General features: G+C 33.4%; 1 protein-coding gene across 3 annotated transcripts in view; it reads left to right on the top strand.

Annotated features, from left to right (window-relative positions):
• The window catches only part of SH3GLB1 (SH3 domain containing GRB2 like, endophilin B1), a 49,701-nt gene that overhangs the window by 12,961 nt on the left and 23,143 nt on the right, over positions 1-13,597 (top strand). The window contains exons 3-7 of one of the 3 annotated variants that reach the window (XM_059884695.1): positions 2,021-2,149; positions 4,787-4,920; positions 6,399-6,491; positions 10,500-10,538; positions 12,418-12,441. In XM_059884695.1, coding sequence (XP_059740678.1) covers positions 2,021-2,149; positions 4,787-4,920; positions 6,399-6,491; positions 10,500-10,538; positions 12,418-12,441 — 419 coding nt within the window. 3 annotated transcript variants of the gene reach the window in all.

Below are 13,597 nucleotides of genomic sequence, written 5' to 3'. Positions count from 1 at the left end.
CCATTGTCTTTAGACACTGTGTGTTATATCTTCCTCATTTAAGGCTGCTGCTGCTAAGTTGCGTCAGTCGTGTCCAACTCTGTGCGACCCCATAGACGGCAGCCCACCAGGCTCCATGGCACCTAAAAAAAACAAAAGAAAGCAGTAGACGTTTTTCCTCTTGTTTTTTGCTCTAGCCATAGTTCCTCCAATATATAGTCTATCCTACAGCATGTTTTTGTGGTTGGCAAATAATGTCACCAACATTGTTGGAAAGGATGTCAGTAGAAAGAATTACTGTAGCTCACATAATTTTATTTCAATGTTTAGTAACAGTTGTTTTTGTGTTTTATTTTGTGCTCTCATTATAAAGTTACACAGATTTTAAATGGTTAGACCGAATCTTTTTTCTGTAAGCCCTGTTATTTTTAGTATATGATTTTCCAGAACCTAGGATTTTTTCAGAAGTGTACATTGCATTATAGTGGAATTGCCTGCATTTCTTGTTAAGATTTTATTAGGACTTTTTGATACCCTAAATGAAATGTTTATTTAAAATACACCAGTTTTTTTTTGAACTGAATGAAATCAACATGGGATTTGGCTTTAAACTTTTGACCAAGTGGGTAAACAGGTGGCAAAGATACGAATCACTTTCACAGTCAGAAAATGAAATTCTGAGATTAGTTAACATTTTCTAAGGGGTTTTGTTTTCAGCTGACTCATTTTGGTTTTAACTAATTTAAAGGTTTTTAAATTCTTACTTAAAAACTCTTCTGATGCTGCACCAGAGTCTACCACAAGTCCAAGTATTGTTCCAACAGCATATTTTGTTTATTAAAATGAACACTTTTGCCAACTTCTGAAATGTTTCTGTTACTGGTTCAACTTATTTTTGAAATTTTCAGTGCACTGTGTGAAACTTGTGGAGGAATTATGTGAGGTGCTTAGAAGGAACCTATTTAACTTCTTTTGGGATCATAATTTTAATTTATATTTAAGCATTTTTTTCTGGAAACTTTTACTTTCTTATTTGTCTCTGAAATATCTCACTGTGGTAGCAATGTAAATGTGAATTTCTTAAATATGATAACCAAGAGTTTACTCAGATTTTAATGATTTTTTTTTTCTTTTCATTTATGATAACTCCTATTACTGCTCTTAACCTTTTGTGTTTTAAACTTATTTTTAATGATAAAATCTTTTGAATGAATACATGCTCAGATATTTATATACTTTAAACATAATTAAATAAAATTAAGCCAAAAAATCATATTGCTGATCTCTGTAGACTATTCTAAGTCTGGACTATTCCACTCCTTAAACTCCCAATATTTAACCTCTAAGAGGGAAATTGAGCATATAAGCAAACTAAAGCACAGTAACAGTGGCAGAAGTATACAACTCTTCAATTTCTCTAGGGACCTTATATCCATATTTTTATAGCTGGAAATCCCTGATTTTAAAATTGTAAACACATATTCAAAAAGTAAAAGTTAGACACTATATGAATGGGTCTAAGGCAGCTTCACTAGATATGAAGTGAGTACCAACCCTTTCTGAAACTTAAAATCCCATAAAATATTTATAATAGTCTTGAAAAATGAAAGTGTTAGTCACTCAGTCATGTTTGACTCTCTGCAACCCTGTGGAACCCGCCAGGCTTCTCTATCCATGGGATTGCCCAGACAAGAATACTGGAGTGGGTTGCCATTTCCTTCTCCAGGGGGTCTTCCTGACCTAGGAATTGAACCCAGGTTTACTGCATTGTAAGCAGATTCTTTACTGTCCGAGCTACCAGGGAAATGCACTTCATTTTAAAATGTTTTTGTGCCAAAATATTTTATCATATTTTTTAAATGTAAGTTTCTTAGAGTTATATAATATTCTAACACGCAAATGAAAAAGTATATATTAAGATACGTACTTGAAAGCATACTAATTTCTTATTTATTTTACAAAGTGATAAATGGCTAGCAGGGGAACAACAGTCTTTCAAATAGCTTTTTGAAATCATTGGTAATTTAAACTTTTTTTCTAGATGCCAGGATAGAAGAATTTGTTTATGAGAAACTGGATAGAAAAGCTCCAAGTCGTATAAACAACCCAGAACTTTTGGGACAATATATGATTGATGCAGGGACTGAGTTTGGCCCTGGAACAGCATATGGTAAGTGAAAGGCAAATGTCTGCTAAGAGATATCTTTACTTTTAGATCTTTACTTACTTAGAGACATCATTAACATTTACCTAGTATTAGTAGAATCAGTTTTAACTTCAAATATTTTGTGTTAAAATTTTAGATGAAGTGATAAACATAACCACCAAATATATACAGTATGACTTAATATATTTAAGCATATATTTTGAGAATTCACATTATCTTTTTAGGTCTAAAAGGTATTCCCATTGAATCTTACAACTCCTTTGTTATACTTCTTGAGATATATTGCAGTTTCTGTTTGTGTCTCCTTGAGTTGATTTTTCTTTTTAAAGCTTTCCTGAGAACTTATTTCTATAATGTGCATGGCACAAACTAAGTGTTTGAACTAGTGCTTTTATTACACAAGTAATGTCAATACCACAAAAATGTTAACAGTGGTTATCTCTGAATGCTTGTTAATACTTCTGCGAGAAATTGGTCTTTATTTGGATTGTGAAATGATAGGTAAATTAAGTGATTTTCTACATACATAGTCCTGATTTATGCATGCATGTGTGCTGAGTCACTTCAGTCATATCTGACTCTGTGCGACCCTATAGACTGTAGCCCACCAGACTCCTCTGTCCATAGAATTCTCCAGATGAGAATACCCCAGTGGGCCGCCAAGCTCTCCTCCAGGGGATCTTCCTGACTCAGGAATCGAACCTGTCTCACGTCTCCTGCATTGGCAGGCAGGTTCTTTACCGCTAGCACCTCCTGGGAAAGCCCCCTGATTTATAATAGCACATAAATTCTGAGACTAAATGAACCTAGTTTCAGTAGTCCTTATGTCAGAAGGACCTGAGTAATGAATGCTGATAATCCATTAACTAGCTTGTAGATATACAACTTTGAAACTTTTTTACACTGTGTTCTTCAAAATACAGTTCTTTCAGAAGTCTGAAAATGCTTTAAATTTCTATAGTTTTACTTCTAAATTTTAACTGTAAATTTCAGGAAAACTTTATATATTGATCAGATTTGTAATTGCCTTCTTACGCCAAACTCAGTTAGGTGCAGGGGTCATAAAGGTACATGAATGACCCAGCTGTTTCCTTCACCAAGCTGAAGGTCTAGTAGAGCAAAAACATTCAAAAGCCTTCTAAATTTTTTTTCTTTTTTAACCTGCTTAACCTGTTTATACCTCTAATAATTCCACTGAATGTACCCTGATTATTGGAATTGGGCTTTGTGAATCTATTAGTAATTAATAATAGCTAACAATTGAAACGGAGAAGGCAATGGCACCCCACTCCAGTACTCTTGCCTGGAAAATCCCATGGACGGAGGAGCATGGTAGGCTGCAGTCCATGGGGTCACGAAGAGTCGGACACGACTGAGCAACTTCACTTTCATTTTTCACTTTCACGCATTGGAGAAGGAAATGGCAACCCACTCCAGTGTTCTTGCCTGGAGAATCCCAGGAATGGCAGAGCCTGGTGGGCTGCCGTCTATGGAGTCGCACAGAGTTGGACACGACTGAAGCAACTTAGCAGCAGCAGCAGCAATTGAATACTCCAGGAATTGGGCTAAGCACTGTATAAATATTATTTTAGTAAATCCTCACTTAAATCCTACTTGTAAATTTTGTTATCTCTGTGTAAGAACAAGGAAACTGAATCTTAGACAGGTTACATAGTTCATCTATGATCACACAGAGCTAGTAATTCAAATGTAGATCTATATCCAGAAATTGAGCTCTTAACTACAAGTTATATTATTACCTTCCTTACAAATTAGATCTTATGTCATCCGAACATAAAGGAATTAAGATCCACAGAACTAAAGCTTATTAGAGGTAGATTAGTCCTACTTCCAGTTAGAACCTATCTTGAGGTTCTCTTTTTCTCTATTTTCCACTGAATTTGTCCTATTTAAATACTAGGTGGTGTGTGCTGCTGAACAGCTTTTTTTTTTTAACTTAAGATACAAATGTATACTATTATTTATAGACACTTGAAATAAGTACATAAATATAGGAACAGAAGAATTTTTACCTGGTCTACTTATTAACATATTTTAAGAATTATACTTTTATAAGCATATCTGTACTATTTGAGCTTTGACTATAAATATTTTTAAGTGTATCTGTCCTCTTTTGTCCCGTTGGTAGAGTTAGTACAATTAACTATGATATGATAAAGAATTTATCTTTGTCATTTTCACTTACATATTTATAATCTTAAATTTACTTTCAAAATAAAACTATCTTTTATGTATGTGTGTGTTCAGTCGCTCAGTCATGTCTGACTCTTTGTGACCCCATGAACTGTAGCCCACCAGACTCCTTCTGCCCATGGAATTTTCCAGGCAAGAATCATGGAGCAGGTTGCCATTTCCTACTCCAGTGGATCTTCCTGACCCAGAGTTTGAACACGCATCTCTTACATCCCCTGTACTGGCAGGTGGATGCTTTACCACTGCATCACCTGGGAAGCCCAAAACTATCTTACCTACAATTAATTTTATTTGATTTTTACTTGAGTAAACAAGTAGCAACTAACTTTAAGGCAGATCAAATAGCTAATTTATCTTAACATGATTTTCTGACATTACCAGACAGTGTTTTAAAAAAAAAAAAACAAAAAACTTTTTCCGTTGCAGGTAACGCCCTTATTAAATGTGGAGAAACACAAAAACGAATTGGAACAGCAGACAGAGAGCTGATTCAAACTTCAGCCTTAAATTTTCTCACTCCGTTAAGAAACTTTATAGAAGGCGATTACAAAACAATTGCTGTGAGTTGGAAAATGTTCATTTTTTTAGTAAAACAATTTAGGTATATACTTACAGGTTAAAAACTTGTAGTTTTTAATGAGCAGTTGCACTCTTAATGACTTTGTAGATATAGCAGATTAGAAGAATTAAATAATCAGAAGAACTAAACAATGTAGCAAGATGTATAATGCAACAGAATACAAAACTAACCAAAATAGAGGATTATTAATGATACAGACTCCACTTCTATGTCCCTGTAGTGTTATTGAGATGTCTTTACATCCATTTTTGTTCATTATCAGCCCTGAAATCTATATACAAATTCCTGGAATGATTATTAAAATGTGGCACAAATTATTGTCATAGTATAGCCATACATTTAAACTAGGAGCCAGAATCATAATGACTAGAAGCTATATTTCTGGCTATTAGACTTCCTGTCTTTTTGTATCCGTAGAAGTCTATTATCTTCTTTTAACACAGGTGTGTTTTATTTCTTAAATATAAGAAAAAAAAATCACTTCCCAAACCTAATCTATTAGTCTATTATTTTTTTAGTTTAAGTTGTGTTTTAAATGATGGGGAGTAGTGTCCTAGGTGAATATTTTTTCCCAAGATTTTTATTGTAAATACTCCTTCAAACTTAATTTTCATATTTCTTATTATAGAAACTTAGTATGTTTACATTGAATCTGTGTATAAAAAGTGTTTGGCCTGAAACAAAGGAAAAATCACAAAGATGAAATATGATTGAAAAGCTATTATATTATCAACAGGATGAAATTTGATATGTGGAATCTAAGAATTAACAAAGCAAACAGTAAGATCTTATAAACTAGTATATTATGAAGAAGCTTAACATTCCCCTGAGGAATTCTAAGATACCATACTAACATTTATTCATGGTTCATTCTAAATAAATGTGAAATTCTGTTTTCGGAGTAGCAGAGTTGCTTGTGGTGCTGCAGCACGGGGTTGCAAGGAGCCTTGCCCTAGGGCCTCTACCTTCTTCACCTTAGGTACTTCCTAGATTATCTGTAACAGGCTGAAACAGTTTCTCAAGCTGACCACTACTAACATTTTAGTTCGAGTAATTCTTTGTTGTAAGAACTGTACTACGTTGTAAGATATGTAGCTGTGTCTCTGGCTTCTACCCAGTGGATGCCAGTAACATCCGTCCCCAAATTATGACAACCAAGAAGATATTGCCAGGCATTCCTCAACAAAGAGCAAAATCACAGAATATTAAAACTAATATTCCTTTGTTTCTACCATCACCTGCCATCTTTCCCAGATCTAGAATGTCTGTATCGTTTTTAAATTGCAGATAGTGAGAAAATGGAGTCTGACACCTGAAAGGTCACTTAATGGCTAATTTTGTAATCATAGATGTTTGTTCATCAGATGATTGTTTAATGGGAGAATAGTACTTTAAATGTGTGTGCTCTTAGTGGATTTTTAACATCATTAGGCTTTATTTTCTTTCCTATATTTATAGAAAGAGAGGAAACTATTACAAAATAAGAGACTGGATTTGGATGCTGCAAAAACAAGACTAAAAAAAGCAAAAGCTGCGGAAACTAGAGCATCAGTAAGTACTGTTTTGTTTTTAAATAAAAAAACATTTTAGGTTAATAACTTTTAAGTCTTGTAGAAGATTTCACTTATATATTATGCAAGTTACAGTCTATCATTAAGACTAGAATAGGACTTTAGGATATTATTTTTGTATTTTTTAAACTTTTCAGGACTTTTCAGGACTTAATACATTAAATCAGTGACAATAATCATATTAAGAGATGTCAGTATTCTTACTTTAGCAATCCACTTATTGCTAAAAAAAAATAAAAATTATAAGAGCTTCTAAAAAGCTGTGTCATATTTTGCAGATAACCTCAATGGTAATGGAAAATAAGTCTTTTGGAGATAGATTTATTTGAAAGAGAAAAATAGATAGTAATTAAGATGAGAATGAGTCCAAGTTTGAGAATGCTTATGTGTACCTTAAAAATTAGATATGACTGCCTTTCCACATGTGATTCAAACTGACTAAAGGAATTGTCACCAAGAATAGTTCCAAAAACATTCAGACGGTGGCAGCATGGACTCCCAGGTGGCTGATTTGAAGGAGAGGAATCCCATTTAGATAAATAAGTTCCGGTATATTTTTTATAAAACCAACTTCTGAGTGGTCTTTTAGGATTGAATGGATATATGATAAATAAAGTAGTTCAGTGATTTTATATATATATGTGAAGATATATAAGTAGATATATATGTAAAACTTTCTTTAAAGATTTTATTTATAAAGCCTCTAATTTAATATAGCTTAAGTCTCTTCCAAAGTTCAGAGAGATTAATCAGACTTGAATTAGAGCACAGTATAAACAAGTTTGAATTTATTAGATGAAGCTAACAAGTTCATTCTTAACAAGCAAAGGGATATGTTTTGTTAAGAGACGTGACATTCCCACCGCCTTCTGTTCCCAACTCACTACCACTACTGTCATCAAGAGTCACTGCCTTAGGAGCATATTACCAAGGTGCTGGTGGAAGTCTGTTGTGGCTCTCTTATTTTGGAAAAGACTTGGTTTAGAGTGAAATTTAAAACTAGTGACTTGGTGTTGGAGAATGATGTCTTACAAGATTTACCCCAGCAGTTTGTATGAGCAGAATAAATTATTTTCTTCTAGACAGTTGCCCTTTACAGATTCTTGATTAGCTACTGCTGGAGAATTATCTTTGACAAGACATTGATTTCAAAATCACTGGCTAGTTCACCTCAGAATTACAGGACCTCATCATAAAGAATAGCCTAACTTCCCTGAACAAGCTTTTTGCAGATCAGAACTTTAAATACCAGAGATGGCAAGAGACTCTAAAATAGGATATTAATCTCTAAAGTTGCTAATAATAAACTTAGATAGTAAAATATGAATTGGTTTTTAAGATACTAATTTCATAATCAGAAAAAACATTAAATAAGGATTTTTGGGAATTAAATGTTTGAACAGAATATCTTTTATTTGAAATGCCTTTATGTGCCTAGTGATGATGGAAAAACTATTGTCAAATGTCAGCACAAAACTTTCTTTAACAAGCACCATTACAAGATAACAGTAGTCTACTTTTTACTTGGAAAAGTTCCAGAAAATCATTGTTTCAACAGTACACAAGGTCCTATGACTACTCTAAATTATTTTACCACTGTTAGTAAAATTTATATTTCCTCTTGATATAACCAGAAAAGATGTTAATAATATCTCTCTGCATTGTATTGTTGAGAAAAAAATTTTTTCGGAGAATTTACATTTAAAAATAAGATTATACAAATGACTTTTTCAACAATTTCATTTGTACACAGCTTTTCTAGAATTTATATAATACATGAAACAAAATTTAACTGTAGCTAAATATTAAAAATATTAGTCTAGACAAAAATTCCTATTTCCTGATTTTAGTTGTATTCTTTCCCTCTAGATAACCAACTTGCTTTTCTTCAAACTTTATTAGCAGTAAGTCTGAAATACTTTGGAAAGGAAAAGTCCTCTTAGTTTGTTATCACATAAAGCCCTGAGGCATGCCTGTATTTTGTGATCTATTTTTTTCCTTTCACTGTATTTCTCTTCCCTTTACTTGAAGAATAGAGAAAAAAATGAAACCACTAGGAGTTTGTTTTGCCTTTTTTTTTTTTTTCTTTTCCTTCTTTGACACATTTCATGCTTCCTAGTTGGTGGCTGGGGCAGTTACTCTAACCTCAGACTTTCTTTGATTTTACTTCCTTGTATAAATTTCCTCAGATTGTTTTGTGACCAGTTTCTTTGTAAGTAAGGTTTGAGACCTGTGAATATCAGCACTATTTAAAAAATTTGTTTCCCAGTTTCTTGTGACCTATTTTTAAATTCTAGATTTACTTAATGCTAATTTTGTGCAAGTTGCTTTGCTAAGAAGGAGTTAGTATATAAACGGTGCAAAATCTCTGCTGCCCTCAGTTTTACAATCTAGCATAGTAGATTGAATTTTTTGGTGATTTAGCCTTATCAGTAAAATATTTACACCTGTATTCAATATTGTGACCTTACTAACCTATTTTATTAGTTAATATGTTGAAGAATGGTAAAGCAATATCAAAGACATTTCTCAAAAATACACCAATGAGCAGAAAAGAGAAAACCTCCCTGAATATTTTACAGTGAAAACAAGTACAGCTTTGAAAATAGTATAAAGAGGAGCAAAAACAAATAACTTCTGCGTCTAAGTTATAAGGCACTGACATTACTAACCTAATCTTAGTCTGTATAAGCTTTTTAAAAAATCATTTTAGAGTATCGTTAATGGAAAGAAAAAAATCATCTGGTTTCAAAGCTCTCTGATATTGAGAGGTTTAGACGTCTGTCTGCTACTTTCGGGTATCCAAACATGATGGAAAATACATTATCACTAACATAATATAGCAAATATGTCCCTCTGTCCATCTAACCATTTCCACAGCAGTCTAGTTCCCTTCATTCGCTTAGTCGTGTCCAACTCTTTGCAACCCCATGGACCGCAGCACACCAGGCTTCCCTGTCCATCACCAACTCCCGGAGCTTGCTCAGACTCATGACCATCAAGTCGGTGATGCCATCCAACCATCTTATCCTCTCTCGTCCCCTTCTCCTCCCTCCTTCAACCTTTCCCAGCATCAGGGTCTTTTCCAATGAGTCAGTTCTTCACATCAGGTGACTAAAGTAGTGGAGCTTCAGCTTCAGCATCAGTCCTTCCCATGAACATTCAGGGCTGATTCCTTTAGCTAAGATTGACTGGTTTGATCTCCTTGAAGTCTAAGGACTCTCAAGAGTCTTCTCTAACACCACAGTTGAAAAGCACGAATTCCACAATTTCTACAGAAGTCTGTGCCTTTAATCTAAAAACCAAGTGAATTTATAGAACCATCATATAATCTTAATTTTAATGTACACATATTAGAATTTAAAGTTTTAAAAATACAAGGATTGACTTGCCTTTCGTATTTCTTCAGGGTATGCCAAGACCTGGCTGAGGCTGATTGAAAGAGAACGTGGTTGAAGGCATCATACACTAATAAAATAGGAATGATCTTTGAATAGGGAAATTGTGGGCAGACAGAAGGACTTTCATAGGTGAAAATTTGATAAAACTTTAGGTGATTGTGGCAGTTTTTAAAGTAATGCATCTTCCCCAAATAATTCCAATTTAAAATCAAGCATCAGCCATGTTTTTTTTATCTTTGAAGACTTGAATCTTTTGAAAAAAATTGAATAAGTATCATAATATGAAAGTATGTGTTCTAATTGCCAAATCCAGCTATACCAAATTCAGATTTTAGAGTCTGAATTTATACATAAATATATAGTGCCTTTTATTACACAATAAAAGATGTTAATTTTATGTTAATTGACATAGATATTAAAAGATATTAATTGACAAAAAAAACAAAATTTACTTAGTTGGATTTTTTTTTTAAGTAGAAGACCATCTTATCAGCTCTTAATACTTGTTTGTATGTTGTGCAGAAGTAACTTGTTTCACTTTGTTCACTGGTGTAATGTGTTCTTTGTCTCTTACCTATGCACTTAAGCAACTAAACTCAGCACGCCTTGAAGGAGATAACATTATGGTAAATTTCTCTTACATGCTCAACCTCCTGCATGTAAAATGGCTGAAGGTTTGTTGGCCTACTGTGTTTTCTACATCTTGAATAAAGTGCCTTCTCTTGCTATTATCTACATGTAAAAGTCTAAAGTAGTTGAAGCTGTGCATTCATTAGTCTAACAAAAAATACAGAGAATGCTAGCTGAAGTAATACTGGAACTTGAAGAACAGAAATTATGTGTTCTAGTTGACAAATTCAGCTACACCAAATTCAGATTCTAGAGTCTGAATTTATACATAAATATATATTGCCTTTTATATACAATAAAAGATGTTAATTTTTTATGTTGACTGACATAGATATTCAAAGATATTAATTGACAAAGAAAATTAACAAAATTTACTTGACTTAGAGAAAAGTATAAGGTATACAAATTTACTTTGCTTCACAGTACCTTCAGTGTTTACTTTAATTTTCACCCAAACTCAACACAGAATTAATTTCTTCTTTGTAATTCCAGGCCAAAACAAACCCTAGTAGTTTATGTATTTCTGTAGTGTTGAGGACTGTGCAAGCAAGCTCAGTCACTTCAGTTGTGTCTAACTCTCTGTGACACCATGGACTGTAGCCTGCTGTCCATGGGATTCTCCAGGCAAGAGCACTGGAGTGGTGGGTTGCCATTTCCTCCTCCAGGGGATCTTTCTGACCCAGGGATCAAACACATGTCTCCTGCAGATCCTGCATTGCAGGAAGATTCTTAACTGCTGAGCCATGTGTTAATTCACTTAGGAGAGTTGCTGAATAGTGATAGCTTTGAATTAGTAATGAGAATTATTCTATAGTATCCTGTATATTTTATTGAGCTTGATTTGAGGAAATTTTTGAGATGTTAAGCATATTTAATTTTTTAGCAAGATAGAAATTAGTAAAATCTAAACATTGTCCCCAAACTCATAAATGTTAGCCAGTAAAGATTTATAGGTACAGTGTTTGTCATAATACTCCTGACTGTATTACTGCCATAGAAGTAGATGGAATCCACTGTTAAGTAGTAAATAATTGGCAGTTTTTATTTGTTAAATCAGTTGACTACTTTTATTTCATGAGCACTGTACTAAAAGGAGGGGGGAAAACGTGTAATAGAAAAGATTATTATACAGAATATGTAAAATGCATTTGTTTTTTAAACTACTCCAATTATTGAAGCCCTGGCTAAATTAGGGCTTTCCTTAGATAGCAAGAGAATGCATTCATTTATTTCCATTGTCCTATTTATATGTAGATAAATGAGAAGTATGAGACTGTTTCACTCATTGGTACTTTAGTATATAAGTCATTTTAAACATTTTAAATCCTGCTGAACAGTTATCAAGACTTTGTTTCATTTATTAGGCATTTGTTTTACTACTTGTGTCATCTACTTATAAGATATGTTTAACTCTGGTAACTTTAAGTTCATCATATCTCAAGTTTATTTTGCCTCCCCTCATGGCTCTATCAACATTTTGTGTCCATTTATCCTTGCTTTATTTTAACTTCCTAAAATTGCAGAATTTTGAACCTAAGTGAGAAATTAGAAATCATATACTCTAAATGTCTCATTTTACTGATGAGAATACTAGAACCGAGAGGTGTTAAATATTCCCAGTTTTGGAAACCTGTTATTAATTTAGAATTAGTATAAGACTCAAACATCAATACTATTAAACATAGAAGGCATACTTTCACAGTATATTAAGCTTTATTGATTTAACTATTACTGTTTAATCTGTTAATGTGACTCTGGAAAAAGTATGCCACGTGAATTAAAATATTTACATTTTTCTATACTAAGCTGTAGAAAATGTTAAATTCCAACTTTCTTTCATGCTCTATATTTTTCTCAATTTTTAATGCTGGCTAGATTTGGGCAGAGGAAGTGACAAAAGTAAGTAAATTATTAAACTACAGAATTATGAAACAAGAGTTTAAATGTCATTCTTTCAGTACATCTATATTGGGCAACAACTATGGGGCCAATCACAGTCTTTGTTAGTATTGTCTTATAAAATCTGAAAATTATTATGGAAAGCTCAGATCTGTTTGGCCGGAGCAGTATAACAGTGCTTCAGAGATGTTGTTTGTATACACACTCTGATAAATATGAGGAGTCTGTTATATTAAGTGTAATCCTTACAGTGCCTTGCCAGAAGACAGTTCGTAAATACTTGGTTTATTCATATGATAATTTTGTGAATTATAGTTAACACTATGTCTGTATCTTCAGAGAAGTGAATATATCATGTCACACAAATGAATTTTCAAGGTAACTGAAGCTTGTTTTCTCCAGCTCCAAAGCTAATTTTTCTGTCATTCTAGTTGAAAATATTCATAAAAAATTAAATACAGGTTAAAATATATTTAACTTTGCTTACAGTTAGGCTTATTATTATGAACATGCTTTATGTACTGTGCAACAATTGTATTCTTTGTTTTTGAAGTATGTTGTCTCCTCCCTCATTGTCATACTGTCACTTTTAAAAGTGACACTGTCTGTCCCTCAGTGTCAGACAGTGTGACACTGTCATACTGTCCATATTACCATTACTGCCCATCTCTGTACTTCTGCTACCATTTCTAATCTCTTGGTTAGGAAAGCAAATAAGCTAGTTTAAGGAATAAAATTATGACTCGTGCAGATTTATTTCAGGTGCTATTTGAGGTCTTCAGAAGCATTTTTCATTTACTTCTCATGTTTAGAATCTGACCTTGAGATGAGGACAGTCCTGGGGATAGAGCCCGGGTGTTAATTGGACCTCTGACTATTTAATAGTTTTATAAACTTAAACTTATTTTCTGACTTTATAGGATTGCTGACTATGCAGTCTTATTTCAGGCATAGGTTATGGAGCATGACTTGGAAATCCAGTGTGGAATTCTTGACTAATGCCCATGCTCTCACTCCCTTTCATGGAATCCATTCATCAGCTTAGTTATGGTTACACCCTGGCCTCTCACCTCTTCCTGAACCTCTAGCATGAAAAGAGGACAGAATAACGTGGAAGAGAAAGTAGTTTGGTCAAGAAAGGGTCTCTTCCACTTTG

Source organism: Bos taurus, chromosome 3, assembly GCF_002263795.3.
Source record: "Bos taurus isolate L1 Dominette 01449 registration number 42190680 breed Hereford chromosome 3, ARS-UCD2.0, whole genome shotgun sequence".
NCBI classification, from domain to species: Eukaryota; Metazoa; Chordata; class Mammalia; order Artiodactyla; family Bovidae; genus Bos; species Bos taurus.
This window is presented reverse-complemented; position numbering and strand designations above follow the sequence as displayed.